The sequence below is a fragment of the Phyllostomus discolor genome, chromosome 5, assembly GCF_004126475.2.
Source record: "Phyllostomus discolor isolate MPI-MPIP mPhyDis1 chromosome 5, mPhyDis1.pri.v3, whole genome shotgun sequence".
NCBI classification, from domain to species: Eukaryota; Metazoa; Chordata; class Mammalia; order Chiroptera; family Phyllostomidae; genus Phyllostomus; species Phyllostomus discolor.
Window position 1 is genome coordinate 106,252,458 of NC_040907.2, and position 16,357 is coordinate 106,268,814.

The following is a 16,357-nucleotide window of genomic DNA, read 5'->3' on the forward strand; positions in this document are numbered from 1 at the left end:
TATTAAAACTATGTGATGCCTCTACTGCCAGTGTCTCAGCACACCCCCTGCCTGGGCCCACAGTATGCACTGCACCCCTGCCCTTCCAGCAGGGGCCTGGCATGCTCCCAATGACAGCCTTTCCCTGGGGAAAGGGCTGTGTTTGATTTTCTTCTTTGGTTTCCATCATGTTGATGTATGCCTTCCCTCTCCTCTTAATGTTTAATCAGACATTTCATCTTTTCCAAAGAAAGGTCAGACACCTTTCTCTGGCTGGTCCTCCTCTACCAGCCAGAACTTACCAAACAAGGGTGTATAAGTTCATCTCTGGTGGCCCACAGAAAGCCAAAGCCTGAGGCAACAGGTTTTCCCAGAGAAGGGTTTATCAGTCAGGAAGCCAGACAAGGAGACCGGAGATGAAGCTCAAATCAATCTGCTCCATCCAAAGTTCAGAGATGAGTTTTAAGGGGACAAGGGAACACACTGGTGTATGAAAGCAACTTGGTCATTTATGGGAAGATATGGTAAGGTCTTCTTCTATAGCAGACCCTCCTGGACAATGGACACTTTGCTTCTGAAAGTGTTCTAGTGTTCAAGTTCCAGTCACGTCCTGGTCCTTCAGTTACATGGGTTTGGTTCCGGGGTTATAGTGAGGAGGAATGGCACGTGTGCAGTGCTGTCTCTGTAAAGTAACTCAAAAATGTCATTAATTACCAATCCTCTGCCAGTGTGCTGTTATCACTGATACCCCAGGCAGTGAGGAGCAGCGAGTGAGTTCTTGGGCAAAGCTGAGCAGGGCTTACAGCTTCTGAGCCCTCAGTACTCTCTTAGCCGCCTGTGCATCCCAGCCTGCTGTACTTCCAAGCCTCCAGGAAGGACCATTGAGCAGATCTTTAAAAAGGGAAGTGTGAAGACATACCAGCACTGCCTTTACCTCTGAAATTCCCCTGAAGGGGCATGGTGGAATAGTCAGCCTATTCCACAGAGGACACTATTGCCAATAAAAATCTGGGAAAGAAACCCAGGATTGGCAGCCCACCTTAGGGCAGCTAGGCCCCAGGCTACGCTGTGCTCCTCCTGAATGCTTCTAGGTGATCCTGCACCAGAGTACCACACATTTCCAGCATTTTGAAAATTTACTTGAAGTTCTTGCCACCAACCCTCTGGGGCACAGGACTCTGGCAAAACAGAAACTGGTTGGTCAGGTAACTGCTTATTCAACCCCATATAGTTCAAAATGAGCCACCCTTAGATGTGCCTATGCAGTGGTACCCAGATTATTTTGAGCTAAAGGCAATTTTAGCTTCAGTCTCAAGAAAAAGTTCTGCCTCTCCCCAGAAGAACTTTAATTATGGGCCTTGTATAAGAGATAAGCTTTTTGACCTATCTATAGGGCAGGGCAAACTTCTCTTTACTAAGCACCTTACCTCATCCCTAGCTCAGAATGTCTCACATACCTATGTTCCCTTTCTGTCTCTCAGCCTCTCCTGCATGTGGGGTCTCTGACTTGTGTAGGTGGGGTTCCCATACATATGTATGTTTTAAGTTATTTTCTTTTACAAATCTGTCTCATGTCTATTTGATTATTAGAACAGCAAAAGGAACCTTGAGGGTAGAGGAAAGTTTGTTCCTTCCTCACAGCAGCATTACTCATGGAACACTACATCCTCCCTTGCTTCCTCCATGTTAAATGGTGCGATGAGCCCAGAGACCCTAACACTGTCCCTTGGGCCTGTGCCTCTGCAGGGCTGTATCAAAGGGTGTGAGAGAACTGAAATTGTTTGCATTTCTTTCCAGATACCATTCAAGGATGGGGGTGGAGGGAGGAGAGCCTTGAGTCAGAGAAGCACTTGGTAATGTGGTGTAACTCAGAGCAATGCCTTCTCTGGGCTTATTTCCTGGCCATACACAGGGTCAAACTAGAGGAGCTATTCTCATTGTTGGGGAAATGTAAAGGCAAAACAGGGACTACTTTGAAAGTATGATATAAGCTATGGGCTTGTATCCTTGTTCCTTGTTCCCTGAGGAGCAGGATGTGGGAACTCACACAGTCCTCAAGGAACTACACACCACCTGGACAAGGAAAGAGCCCCTAAGCCAGGGTTCCCAGATGACTGGATTTCACAGACCAGAAAAGTTTTGAAAGTCTGGAGACATTTGGGTTACCAAGTTTTTGTTGGTGTGAAAAAACAATCATTAACCAACCAATCCACAAAAAGCACCACCACCAAGAGCTTCCATCTAGCATACTATCTTCTTCATTTCACAACAGATAACTGAACATCAGAGAAGTAGTATAATAAGGTTAATAATGGACTGCTTCACTCTTTCTTACACACTAACCTATGTTGCCTCTTTTCCCATCTCCCGAGAACCCCTGCAGACTATATTACATCAGTGTGAGACCACAGCCAGGCCAGCTAACCTCAGGGGACTGTCTGGCAGTCTCCTCTAGAGTATGAAGTAACCATCCAGGGGGCCAAAGTGGAGCCCCCTCCTAAGGCAGTAGCCCATGTGTAGATCCTTGAACTGTTAGATTGCCACACCCAGAGTATATTGAGCTTATGCCAGTGAAGTCTGGACTCTGTTCCTCTCATTTTGGCTCCAAGGGGGAGCTATGGAGAAGCAGGGGGAAGTGCACGCTTCTCTGATGGCTGAGGGTCTAAACCAGGGGTGTCAAACTCATTTTCACTGGGGGGCCATATCAGCCCTGCAGCTGCTTTTGAAGGGTAGAAATAACTTTAGGATCATATAAATGTAACTAGTCCTTAACTGTTAAGGAGTTGAAATTATATCTGGCCCTTTGAAAGCAACCGTAAGACTGATGTGGCCCCCAGTGAAAATGAGTTTGACACCTCTGGGTCTAGGCCCTGCCACCTTAGAGGAACTGTCAGTTCAAGAAGGCATGCTCTTCCTCTCTTCCTTTTATTCTGGAACTATGTCGCTCAGCTGTTTCCAGAACCAGCCATGTAGAGGTACAGCAGGACTCCTGGTCACAATAGAACTTCTCAGGCTAGGGAAATGACAGGCCCTAGAGAGGGGCCCATGGCACCTCTGACATTGGCTGTGACCAACAACTCGATGGGCACCATTCATACAGACCAAGGGCTAACAAAAGTTTTCTATGAAGGACCTGCTAAATAATTTAGGCTTTGCAGGCCAGAAGATCTATCCCCACTACTTTACTTAGCCACTATAGCCAGAAGTCAGCTGAATACAATATGAAAATGAATAAGCATGGCTATGTGCCTCTAAGCTTATTTATTAAATCAGGAGGTTGGCCCGCAAGCAGTAGTGTGCCACCACATGACTTAGAAGATTGAAAGCATCCCCTAGAGGTGGTCATGCAGCAGTCCTATAACCCATCACTGTGGCTAGTTTCAAAGGACTGAAAGGCCTACAGGTCTTAAGCCTACCTGCAAGAAGATCCCATTTGGTGTTTCTTCCCCAAAGCATAGAGGCCCTTCTCAGGTAGTCGCCCACTTCATATTCTTACAGAAGCTGAGTTCTCTTTCAGCTCCACCTCCTCACCACTCCTCCAACCAGTTGAGCACAAGCTCAAGGAATGTCCTGGCTTCCCTCTGTTCTATAAGCACATAACCTTAGCTGCTAAGCAGGTAAGGCTTAGCAGGTACAGCAGTTCTGCTGGCTTTGCAGTGGGCCCATGCTCCTCTAGAAGCCTCAACAGCTCCACCCAGTTCTGGGGACCTCTTCTCTGCAGAAGGGGAGGAAGACATTTGGCAAAGTACCCTACTCAGTTTCTGCATCTTCTAGAAGCCTATTGTGTTACCCTTAACTAGTGGATGAATTCTCCTGGCTCACCTAGGATACAGTATGTCCAGGACAGCCCTGGTCTCCTTTCTTTCACCTCAAGTACAAAAGTAAAGCTGTGTGAGTGAAGGTTTGCAGTCTTTAACTAGAGGATCCATGGCACTGCCATTGGTCAGGGAAGCCCTGTCAGCAGCCAAGAGAGGCAGCCAGCCAGGCTAAGCTACGGCCAGCAGTCCTGCTGGACCTTCACACCTGGTTCCCTCACTCAGCAGGGCTGTGGTTTAGTAAATGTTTTAACAGATAAGGCTAGTTAAGCAAACCAACTGCTCCAACAGTCATGTTGCCATACACACCTTGATCTTGAGCGGGGCTTCTCTTGAGGTGGTAAATTCACATATAGCCCACATATTTCCAACAAGCACACCTGTGTTCACTGCTTCAGTTTTCACTCTCATGCCCGCACACCCTCCAGAACCCATTCCCACCCCACTCATCACCAGTATCAGGGAAGCTGTCCTCCCTCAAAGGGCAGGTGAGGAAAATGCATACCTCCAGAGAGTATATGATTTTCCTCCCTGATGTGAAAGCCAGAGGAGCCCAGAGAGGTTCCCAGCCTCCTTGCAGGAAAACACCTTCATAGAAAAACTTCTTTGTAAAGAAGTGCTTTATTGCTGCATTTAGATACTCCATGTATAGCACAAATGAGCCCGTGTACAGAGTATTATTCAAGTGGTGATACTGAGAAACAGTGAACACACAGAAAATACAAAAGTAGACATCTAAATAACTAGAAATCCCCTAAGTGCCTTTTAGAAACTACCCCACACATGCCAGTGTAAATGTTTTTTATTAACAACCAATTTTCTAGAAATATTGCATCTAAATAGGTGATGAGTTGTTTATGTCTTTCCTAGGGTAGAGATGGAAGCTGCATATTTCAAATCAGATCCAAAAAGGTTAAGTATTTCAAAAGTGTATTTGCATCAGGTCAAAATGTTCCCAGTTCTCCTCCAGCCCTACAGCTGACCCCCAGGCAACAGAAGCAGCTCAACTAGTTCAGGCATTAGCTGAGGATCGGGAACTGGCCCAACTGCCTGGGGTCCATATATCTGTACCCAGGTAGGGCACGCCTGAGGTTTTAAAACTAGACGCGTAAGATTGAAAAAAGTGGGTTGAAGCAAAAAAGCAGTAGGGGAGTGGCGTAGGGGGACACGTGTTAGAGTCCTGGAGTAGGAAGTGACCTTTTACAGATTTTCAGGAAATTCTTAAACTCGGGCACAAAAAACAAATTACTGCTGGCAGCCAAAGAAGTCAGAAGCCCTTGAGTTGTACTGTAACTTCTTGGGGAATAAAGGTCAGGTCAGAGAGGGCTGGCTGGAGACACCCCTAAGGGCTGCTGCCATCTCTCCATTGCCTGGCCCACAAGTACCAGCCCTACTGGCCCTGACACCTGAAGGCTCATCCCACATTTCCACAAAGTTCAGTCAAATGCCATCGTCCCACCAGAGCGAGGTACAGAATGAAAGGAATCTGGGGATTAACCCCCAAAAGCATTTAGAGGGCAAATGACAGACTCAAGGGAATACCAGGCAGATCCCCTGTCCCCACTAGATGGTAGCACAGCACAATCTTGCAAGTGCTTCATGCCTCACTGTCAGTTGGAGGGGGTGGGGGGGGGCGGGCGGGCAGGGAATATTAGACCTGGGAATGGGGTCAAAGGTGCTCAACTAGAATCTGCCAAGGAAAGAGAAAGGCAAGGGAGCATCTGTGTGTCTTTCCAGGAAAGAAAAGAAGGACCTGGGCCAGACCTCCACAGGCAGAGAAGTTTTTGGAACTTGGGAGGTGGTGAGATGGAGAGAGGGCTTCATAAAAATCTGGTTGGGCTTGGGAGCAACACAACATGGGTACAAAAGCACCTTTGCCATAGGGAACACCAGCTATAAAGGATGGGCTGCCCAGGGGCTAGTTCTACGAAAGCACACTTACCTCTCCATGGGAAGTCTCAGTACTTTTCAAACTCAGCACAAGGGATTCTATCAGGGTAAAGGAAAAGATTCCTGCTTAAAAATCTACCTGTCTTCACATGACTCATCACTTGCTGTTAAAAAGTGGCAGACGCAGGACCTTCCTTAGGCCATTTTGAAGGGGCAGAATCAGAGATGAGCAGGATCCAGCAACCCTGAGTAAGCAGTCTGCCTGGTGTCTCCAAGCCGAGAAGGGAGGTGGGTAATTGCACTTTGAGGCACAGTGAACACACAGGCATGGGCTGGATGTGGCTGGGGGACAGCAAGAGGGTAAACTGATCAATTTTCAGGGGCTGGTGTGATGCCCAGCCAGAGAAAGACGATGGCAGTGCAGCTCTCTAGATCAGAGTCCATAATCCTGAAGAGTCAGATGCTGGGTGGGAAGAGGTGGCAGAGCACAGTCAGCTACCACATACACTCCCCGAGAGCTCAGACACCCTTTAGCTTCCTTCTGGTTTCTAAAAGAAGCCACAGGGCTTCCCCTTGGGAAAGCAAAGGACTCATCTTGTGTTTGCTTCATCCTCTAAACACAACAGATGAGGCATCTAAGGCTCAGAGGACTAAAGGCAGGACTCCCAGGCACATGCATAGACACCTGGAAAGCCAGCACCTGGGATATCCATGTTACATGGCAGATCCTCCTGACCTAGTTTCCTGGAGTTCACTCATTTCCCTGGAGCAATGAAACTAGTTTTTAAAAACAGAATTTTAAGTAGACTTTTTGGTAGTGATTTTGGTTTTGTTTGTTTTATGAAAAATGGTATGGGAGATAATCCCTGATGACAGAATAGACTGATCGCAAGGCCAGGGGCTCCTAAAAGATCACCTCTGTTCAGTCCAGTTAAGGCGACAAATGGTTGGGGGTGTGGCTAAGGGCAGTAACACAGCTGACCCTGGCTCATTCTTGGCCCTTATCCCAGAGCCAGCCTGCCTGCCTCTCTGTCTTCTCGGGTACAGAAGCTGGCTGAGATGGCAGGAGCCGAGGAGCACCTACAGTGGACACACCCTAGACTGGGTTGGTGCATGCTTACTCTTTTAGTGTGAGGCCAGTACAGACTAGAGAGGTTCGTCTATAAAGGAATGATTTCTAAATACTCAGTTTTGTTTTAATTACTCACTTCTTTTCCTTTCATTTAGAGCTCATACACTCTTCCTTTTCAGTGTTGACCAAAAAAATTTTTTCAAATGTTTGGGGCAGGCTCTTTTATAGACTTGTCATAAAATAAGCTTGAAACCATAGGAATGAGGCTCAAATTGCCATTTAGAATCCATTAATTCCCATGAGATGTTATAAGAAAGTGTCCAACCTGTTTGTGCTGCATTATAGTCGCAAGTCTTTAATGGACACAAGACTAGATGTCACATTTCTCAAAATACAAAAGGCAACAGGGTTTTAGATCTTTTATAACATAAAAGAGATAGTCAAGGTCACGAAGAGAAGGTCTCTATCTATATGAGACACTCTTTTAAGTTTCAATCTTACTGAATACACACAATATAGATTCTTTTCTTGTAAAGTGCTGTTTGCTTAGTGAAATCACTTGCCACCATGCACAGAGCACCATGGTCCACCTGCTGAGAACTGACAGTGGCAGCAATGGAAGAAGGAGCTTACCTCCCTGGGCTCTCCTTAGTGAGGAGGGAAATCCTTGCACCATGACTAGACTTTCCCAAACACTTTGCTCCAGGGTGGGGTCTGCTAACAATTGAAATAGTTGTACATCAGGGCCTGAGTGCCACCCTGCTCCTGTTCTTCCCTCAGGTGTGACATTTTATCCCTCCTTATGCTCAAGACATCATGTGCCAGCTCCCTGTCATGATGTCATGAGTCTTCCACATTCCCTTCCCATAGATGTGCAGGTAGAAGTGGAACCTAGACATGTCCAGCCGATGTAAGAGCTTTCCAAGATATTCCATGAAGAGGGTTTAGAAAAAGAGAAATCATTAAATAGTCACCTGTCCAATCTGTGCTATTAAAGCATGTAAGAAAAGGTATACAATTGGCAGTAAACAATTTCTGTGAGCTGTTCATGGATGTCCAGGAAAACTATACCCTCCACACAATCAGATGTGAATGATTTCTGGTCCACTGCCTTCAGGTTCTGTGCAACAAGAAGAGTTTGTGTCGGAATGACAGATTCCACGTTCATCTTTATTTTCAAAGTTGGGCTCTGTGAGTGCAGTTTTTTCAAAAATATTCTTTTTGCTTGTTTCTGGACAGTTTTGAACATAGATGACTCTGTTATAAGCCTTGAGTTTCTTCCACAATTGCACATACACTTTGCACTGAACGTACATAAAAAGAAGTCCGCCAGTAAAGCCAATGGCCACCACCACCAATTTAGTCCAAAAGGGCCACTCTAAGATTCCTGGAAGGAAAACACCTGGTTAGCCTAACAGATGACCTTATTTAAGATCTTAAGTAAATAAAACACAACTCATGAACTTCCCATAACCCACGGATTCTTAACTCATCAAAGCCTATCTCACTGTAGGAGGGGTGGGAGAGGGTGTTCACTCCCTTATATCCTGCTCTTCCAGGAAGCAGTTCATGGAGATTCTCTCTCTCTCTCCATGATTTGATCTCTTCTGACTGGGTTTTCAAAACTACTCACAACAAAAGAAACATCCAAGTAGGATGGCTGGTTGCCTCACAGTTGGTAGCCCCTTCCAGAAACCCAGACATTTGAGGTCTGACTTGAAAATCAATAGAGAGTAACACTCCAATCCTGAGATCCCAGTGTGTCACTCAGGACCTCTGTGCTGAGCTCCCCTTTAGTTCTGAGCACATACCTGTTGCCTGTCCCTGCTTGATTTCCTCAGCAGTGCGGTCAATGAGCACATACAAGGACCAGACCACACAGGTGATGGCGATGACATGGAATGTCACTGAGCACATGATCTTCCTGCGCTCACTGGCTGTCATCTGCAACTTCTCCCACTGCAACGACAGCATGCAGGGCATGAAGCTCAGGCTCACAGAGTAAAGGTTACAGTGGGGGTGGGAGCATTGTACAAGGGTAAAATTGGCCTTCCTCCACTCTCCCCTTTCCCAAACTAAATGAATTTCCCCAAATACCCAAAGTTGTTTTCTTTAAACCACTTGGCTTCAACCAGGTTCCAGGTACTGGTATTCTGTCCACAGCCAACTTCCTGTGCAATGAAAAGCAGCTGGGATCTAGGTGAGCTATGAACCACGACCAGCAACTCCCTGTCTGCTTATTCTGACAAGCAGACATCAAATGGCTCATAAAAAATTCTGTGGTTTCAGTTCTGATGAAAACTGCACATTTTGAGTGTCCCTGACTTGCTGACTAGCATGGGTGATGATGCCACAACACACTAGCAGGTGGGTCACACTCCATTGTGAAAGTGATGGTGCAAGGTGTTCACCCTTTGCTCCTCTGCTACTTTGGCAGCAACAGCTTGAAACTGATGCTAAGAGTTCCTGGTACAAGCAGTCTCTGCCAGTCCCATCTCCTCTAGGAACTCATGAATTTACTCCAAATAGCCATATTTTCTTTTTCATTTGTCAGTTTCCAAATCAGAAGAGAATATATAAAGGCACAGAAAAAGAACAAAGTGTAAACACTGTATATCCTCTGCCAGCCCTAGTCACAGCCTCTTTCCAGATGGTTCTACAGGAGAGAAGCTGAAAGCAAAGACTCATGGATTATCTAGGTTGGCCATGAGACTCACTTGAGAAACCAGCACAGAGAAGGTGCCCAGTAAATCAGAAGTGCCATAAAGACTCCACTTTTTAAGTAGTTTATGCTTGACTTCTCTGAAGTCCACATTGCTTTCTGCTATGGTTTGGTACATATTCACTTGGCTTCTTTCCTAAAATACTCTCTTGATCCCTGATTTCCTATTATTTCCTAAGACACACTCAGTTCAAACCTCTCACACTCCCCTGAAATGCTCACCCTCACCTTTTTGTTGTATGCTTTTCTCCATAGACAAGTTGACCTCTGTAATCTTTTACTTTACCTCCAAATCCTACTGGTCCTTCAAGAACTGCTTCAACACCGGAACACTCTATGATGCTACCAACACTCTACTTTCCAGAGCTCTAGCTCACAATGAGTCCTTCCTTTTCTAATGTCTGGTATGTACTATTGCCATGTAAGTTAGCATTTAATTGGCATTGTCATGTGCTGTTATCTGATGATGTGATTGATTCCCTTTTCAATCTACATATTAAAATTTTCTAAGAACAAGTCTTATATTGTTCCAGACAAAACCTTATGTTCTGGATATAGACAGACACATTGAACAAACAATGTTTGCAAGGGTGTGAGTGCTGGGACAAGGCTCCTCTCAGAGAAACAGAGACACGGGCCTGATGAGGCTGCACCACCTGTAATGCCTTTGATTCCTTTCTTTTCCCACCCATGCCACCCTCCCATCTAAATATTTGTCAGGGAATAGACAATAAATGTAGTATGTTATGCTTTGCTTTGTGCTGGGGAGAGATACTAATCTCTAATATACAGTTCTAATTAGAGACAAGGCATGAAGAGTTAGTACATATAAAGTTAAATGCTGGCTAAAATGTCACAAAACAGGTCAAGGACCAAATGACTGATGCAGACAAGCAAGCAGTTTTACTTTGAAGGAAAAAAGAAAACATTATGGCTAAATGGTAACAAAGAGCTTCTTCCTCAGAGGAGGGACTTGTAAATCAGTATCGGAAACAATGATCTCTACCACATGATGTACGCACCATTCCCCACTCTTCAAAGAGGCAAACACAAGCAAGCTAAGGTTTCATCCAGACCCAGGTGCTCACTCTTCAGGGACACACATTTCAGTGAGGTTTAAGCACTGCCCAGGGTAAGTACCCTCACACATACTTTTCTCAAAGGCTTCAGCTTGGTCTCCATGATGAACTCGTACTTGCAGAGCTCGCAGCAGCGTGTGTCAGAGCTCTTGATCCACTGCTGCAGGCAGGTCTGGTGCACAAAGTGCAGGCTCCCTGTGCAGTGGCAGGGGGTGATCAGAGGGCTCACATCATCGCCTTCACAGTGACATATCCTAGGGCAGCACAAAAGCCAGTCATTACAAAGAGGGCTACACAACAGAGAAGGTAACACTTCAGTGGAAGGTCAATACCCCCAAAGAAAACATTCAGAAACAAATATCACAAAATTGACTGTAAGCACAAATAACATACAAACATAAATGAGGACAATTACTACAAATTAAAAATTTCTAGCTTACCACACCAACATGTAAAGTCTGGATGGCATTTGGCATCAGAGAGGAAAAAATAATGTAAGTAATGACAAAACAGTCACTTTTGGTAAGACAAGAATTTCACTGAAAGACAAATTTAAGGCAACATGGAAGTGTCTTCCAGAACTTAGCATGCTAAAATAATTTGAAAGAAAAAACAAAATGTTCTGTGTAAAACAGAATGAGAACTATACCTTCCAAATATACCAGTGATTTTAAAAGATGGTGGAATTTTTTATTTTTTTTTGCACAATCACTGACCTCAGCTCCATAGACCACAACTACACATTCCTGTCAGAGAGAAAACAGAGAAATCACAGTACCTCTTCTGGATCTGAAAAACATTATGAGGTACTGCAATTTCATTTCTTTTTGCAGGACTACTTACAGGAATGAGGGAGAATTTTAAATCATTCATTATATCAAAAGATTCAGGGTACATGCAACAAGATATAGCTACCTAATTTCAAGAAACTAAACAGACTTTTGAAAAACAGAATAGTCTTTCCCAGCAGCTACAGGGCAGCACAGATATCTGGCCTGAAAGAGCAGGGCTCTGGCCCTGGGCAGGATCTCCACTGTTTGTTTCTAATCCAATGGTTAGACATAATAGCTGGCTCTAAGGAGGGGTGACTGGGGAAAGGCTGCAATGGGGAAGGTGTAAGAGTGGTGGCAAAAAGTGAATTATGAAAGATTTGGGGGCCAGACAAGGATGCTGCACAGGGGAGAAGATAAAGGTAGAAAGTGGAATTAGGATCTGGATAGAGATGGCTACGTCCAAGTTAAAAAGAGGGAAGGAAGGACAACCTCTCCCCACATAAATCACGTTGTAGGCAGAGCAAGGGGTAAAACTGAGGATGTAAGGAGCAGGCAATCCTTAAGCTCCAGACCATCAAACCAAAAATCTTTCTTCCAATTTCTTTATGCAAAGTGTACTTATTTTTAGTTGAGAAGAATCAGCTTGACCTTTAATATGTATAGCTTCTTCCTCTTTTATCATCTGTGAAATTGCCTTGGGACCCATGTCATAGAAATTGATTTTTCAAATGATTATCAATACTCTATTCTTCTAGAGAAAACTATTAACCCACAATTGTCTAAACTGCCTACTGGTTCATTTTCCTGAAACTTCACATATTAAAGCAAGATGAGGTTACACAGATGTGGGGAGCAGAGATGGACAGAATGGTGGTTCTTGGCAAACCAACCTGCAGGCATCCCCTGACGTGGACACAGGAGAGATGGGGGGACACTGTTTAGAGAGGGGAGAAGAACAATCCAGGTCACTGTCCTTCTCCACTGAGCAGAGGGGTGCCCACAGGACCTTACGCTTCAATTTTGTGGATGTGTTGTCCTTCAAGACGTCATCATCTTCCATTTCATCAGAGCAGAAGCCTGTGCTCCCTGCCAGCCTGCTGGAGGACTTGGCAGAGTGCAGGTGGGCCGCATGGCTCTCCAGCTCATGGAACCTGTGCATGCTGTTGGCACTCAAGCCATGCGAGAGGGAGAACAGGTACCTGAACAGTCTCTGGCTTCTGGAAACAGCCTCACCATCAGCTTTCTCTTCCAAAAGAGGGACCTGCATGCCCTCCTTGCCACCTCCCACCTCTGAGGCAGTTGAATTATTGGCAAATAGGGATGAAACACAAAATTGTTTGGAATGGCCAAGAGGTTTGCAATTCAGAGTTCTTTTTTCTTTATGATGGAACCTGTCAATTCTGAGACATGGATCTTGAGAGAGTATCAGTTTCCCTTCAGAGCAAGTTCTTTCCGCATAGTCAAAATTTTCCAGAGGGTCCTGGGCCTTCTCCCCCACATCACTTAAGGATTTTGAGAACTTGAGTGTTCTTCTGGCTTTGGTATTCTGATCAGGCTTCCAGGCCTGGGTCCATTCTGAACCACCGGAATTTCTCTTTGATGCCTGTAATGTGTCTTTACAGATAACTGTCACAGTGAGCCCTTGTGTCAGAGAACTCTGGCACTGAGGAGCTTTCAAGACAACAGCAGACTGCATGGGACTGTGGTGACAACACTCAGAAAACACTGCACTGGAACTGCATGCAGAGAACAGTGGAATAAAAACACAGAAAGTAAAAACGATTTTTAAAGAGAACAGACATAAACGTGAAGAAATGAGAGTCATCTGGTAACTTGGTGAGCAAACAGCACATAAATCTGGGTCTACTGTTCAGAGCAAAGACATACTGACCAAGCAAATGAAAAATCAGTAACCTAAGATACTAATGCTTACTTCTGGGATGAAATGAACCAGTGTAGCATCTGAAGCAAGTGTTACCTGCAGATATCCTGATTGGAAGGTGTGACAGAAGTACGAGAGAAGGCAGACACTGGAGCCGACACCAACGGAGGACTCCCAGCCTGTAACAACACACCACCTGTCAGTTTTCAGGAAAGAATCAAGTGTACTGTGAATACCATCTCCTTCTGAAGGGGAACAGAGAGAGAATCTAAGGATGTCTACTATTTCCACTGCTCAATGAGTAACATATACTAAGTCCCTACAAGCTGAGACAAAACAAATCAAATGGCACCCTTCTTTTCTTATATGTGGGTGAAAGTGAGGCGAAGAAATATTTGAGACTCTAGAACAGCACCATTCATTTGCAGATTCAGTGGTCATTTATTTCCTAGGTATTGAATTTAATTAGTTTGTACATAGGTCATAAAACCAAGTACTACAAGGTATATGGAAAAAGCAAAAAACTGCATGGTATATCACTGCTGGCACTTGCTTCCCTGCTAGCAAGTTTCTGGGATAATCCTAATAAAAGGTGGCAGTATGTGAGCACTCTCTCCTACTTATAACCTCATGGTTGGGCTACAAAACCTGCTACTCTGCCAGAGCTCTTTACACAAAAGGGAGACTACAGGGCCACCAATCCATAGCTCAACCTGTGGCCCAAGAGTGGGGTGAGCATAGGATGCTCCCAAGAGTTCTAATGAAAATTTAAATTTGAAAGAATGTATAGCAAGAAGTCATGAGATTGAGCAGGGGCTCTGAAAGGCCATGAATAAGCCCAAATTAGAGAAAAGACCTAGGAGGGTGAGGAAACACCACAGCTAAGCTAAGAGAAGTAGAAGGAGAGAAACAGCAACAGGGAGTGTTGCTGAGCTGAGGATACAAAACCACCACTAGAGGGTCCTGCAGCCTCCCACTCCAGACTTGATGAGGCCCTTGTTATGCCTTATCAAGATGCAGATTCCTAAGCTTCCAAGACCCTCCCAGTACCATGTATCTTCATGTAAGTGCATTCTTCTCTCCTAGAACAGCTAGCTTCAGTGAGTATATGCTCCACGCAATCTAAATAGCCACATGAATATAGTATACCTGTTCCTTGTATCTGGGGAGATTAATTCTAGGACTCATGGATACCAAAATCCACAGATGCTCTAGTCCCTTATTTTAATAATATGGTATAGTATTTGCATATAACCTATATTTACATATAGGCTACAGCAGGGTGTACCCACACACCACTTCATTTGTAAGGAATCAGGCAGTGCTCACATGTGGCAAATTCAAGTTTTGCTTTTCAGAACTTTCTGAAATTTTTCTCCCCCTGAATACTTTCAACCCACAGGTGTGAAAGCCACAGATGCAAAACCCATGAATATGGAGGGCCAGCTGTACCATGAGTCTATTATGAAGAGTAAGCCACATCACTTTTCCACCTGCTCAAGTATAACTCAGGTGGCCTTCAGCCCTGCTCCTCGGTCCACAATTCCCCAGCTGGGGCCTGTCCCCACACTTTCGCTAAGCACTACCCCCAGGGGTACACTTCCACCCTGGCACTCCAGCTACAGGGTCCCTGATGAGAGTGAGCCACCAAGATAGGCAGCACCATTACCCAGAAGCTCTCCCCTCCTTCCCTCTCCTGAAAATGCACCGGCTTGGAGAGAACTAGGGCTGGAACCTGAGGTGTTCAATGGACCACCCTTCAGCACGGAGAGTAAACATCATTTTAAATCCAACTCAAAGTAAAGAAACTCATCCCAGAAGTTACATGTTATCATGCTGCATGTGTATGCTAAAATCATGTAGCATTCCTCAATTTGTACATCTTCCGAGTCACCAAAGAATCTATACTTACTTTATAACAATACACATATATGAACATTGGGTATATTTGCTTTGCAAAGTTCCTAAGATTCTAATGTTGAATTTATTTGGAGATATGAAAATGACACCCCCAAAGAACCTGTCACAACCTTGTCACAACTCTTCCTAAACCAAATTGAGGCTACAGGGATTTCAGGACCTATCAGACATTATGCTGTTACATTCCCACTGCAGAAGCGACCCTCCTGTGTTTAGAGCCATCCCAGGCTCCACTCTTGGGGGCTCCTCTGGCAGACCCCAGCCCAGCCAGAGAACAGGCACAGGCTCTGCTATGTAGACTCTGAAGATGAGCATAGGGCCTTTACTGTCACTCACTACAGGGAAGTGGGCTAAGGGTAGCTACACCAAGGTCCCAAACTCCTAAGCTGCCTGTCTCAGATACTCAGTCCTACCCTTATCCTGAGACACAAAGCCTGCTTGAACTTCTTGTTCCCATCTTTTATTGTTTTACTTCTAAGGGTGACCAGTTCTGTTCAGCATCTATAAACAAGGCCAGAAATGTATCATGAAGGCCACAAGCTGGTCATGCTGTATTGTAGGGAAGTGAGACCTTGGACAAAGGGAAGACAGGAATGTCCAGCTATATTCACATCCTGTTCCCTCACTACTATGAGGTCAGCTCTCTTTCCTCTATGTTGCTGAGTCAAGTTTAGTAGCTCAGACTAAGGTACAGATGGATGTCCCCTTTCCACACAATGGATGGAAAAGTACACTGCTCCCTCAAAAGGTAGAGGGAATTTCCTAGTTATCTCACTCTCTGTTTGATAAGGACATTATCTCTTGAAAGCAGGTAAACTTTCCTATATTCTGAAGGGAAGGCAAACCATGAAGGAGGAAAGTAGGATCTTATCTGAACAGTGAGGCCCTTCCAGGGTTAGTGTACTGGGAGGAGGATGGTCTCAGAAGGGAAACTGAAATCAAGAGAAAATGGTCTCTCACTCCAGTCCTGATATTCAAGTAATCGTGTCAAAATGGGAAGTCTGGGGTAATAATCACATGCCCATGAGAGGGGACTGATCTGAGATGGGAGAGAAGAGTCTCAGAGCAGAACAAAGTCTGCCTTCAGAAAAAGCAGACTGTCTACACCTGTCACAGGACCTGTGATCACTTCTCTGCAAAGTTCCCATCAGGTGTATAATGGTAAACTCATGCACAGTTGGGTCTGTACTTATAGCAGAAGATTGTGCCTGTGAGACTCTGGCTG

At 45.0% G+C, this 16,357-nt stretch overlaps 1 protein-coding gene across 6 annotated transcripts in view; it reads right to left on the minus strand.

The window, feature by feature from the left end:
- The window catches only part of MARCHF8 (membrane associated ring-CH-type finger 8), a 175,643-nt gene that overhangs the window by 52,632 nt on the left and 106,654 nt on the right, over nt 1–16,357 (minus strand). For 4 of the 6 annotated variants that reach the window (XM_036026688.1, XM_028511277.2, XM_036026687.1 and 1 more), the window contains 5 exons: nt 13,309–13,391; nt 12,221–13,066; nt 10,631–10,811; nt 8,568–8,715; nt 5,884–8,143 (listed from right to left, as the gene is read on the minus strand). In XM_036026688.1, coding sequence (XP_035882581.1) covers nt 7,839–8,143; nt 8,568–8,715; nt 10,631–10,811; nt 12,221–13,066; nt 13,309–13,391 — 1,563 coding nt within the window. In that variant the 3' untranslated portion in view covers nt 5,884–7,838. Of the gene's footprint in view, nt 1–4,396; nt 8,144–8,567; nt 8,716–10,630; nt 10,812–12,220; nt 13,067–13,308; nt 13,392–16,357 lie in introns of those variants that run through there. The other 2 variants (XM_036026690.1, XM_036026691.1) reach the window with 2 other exon arrangements.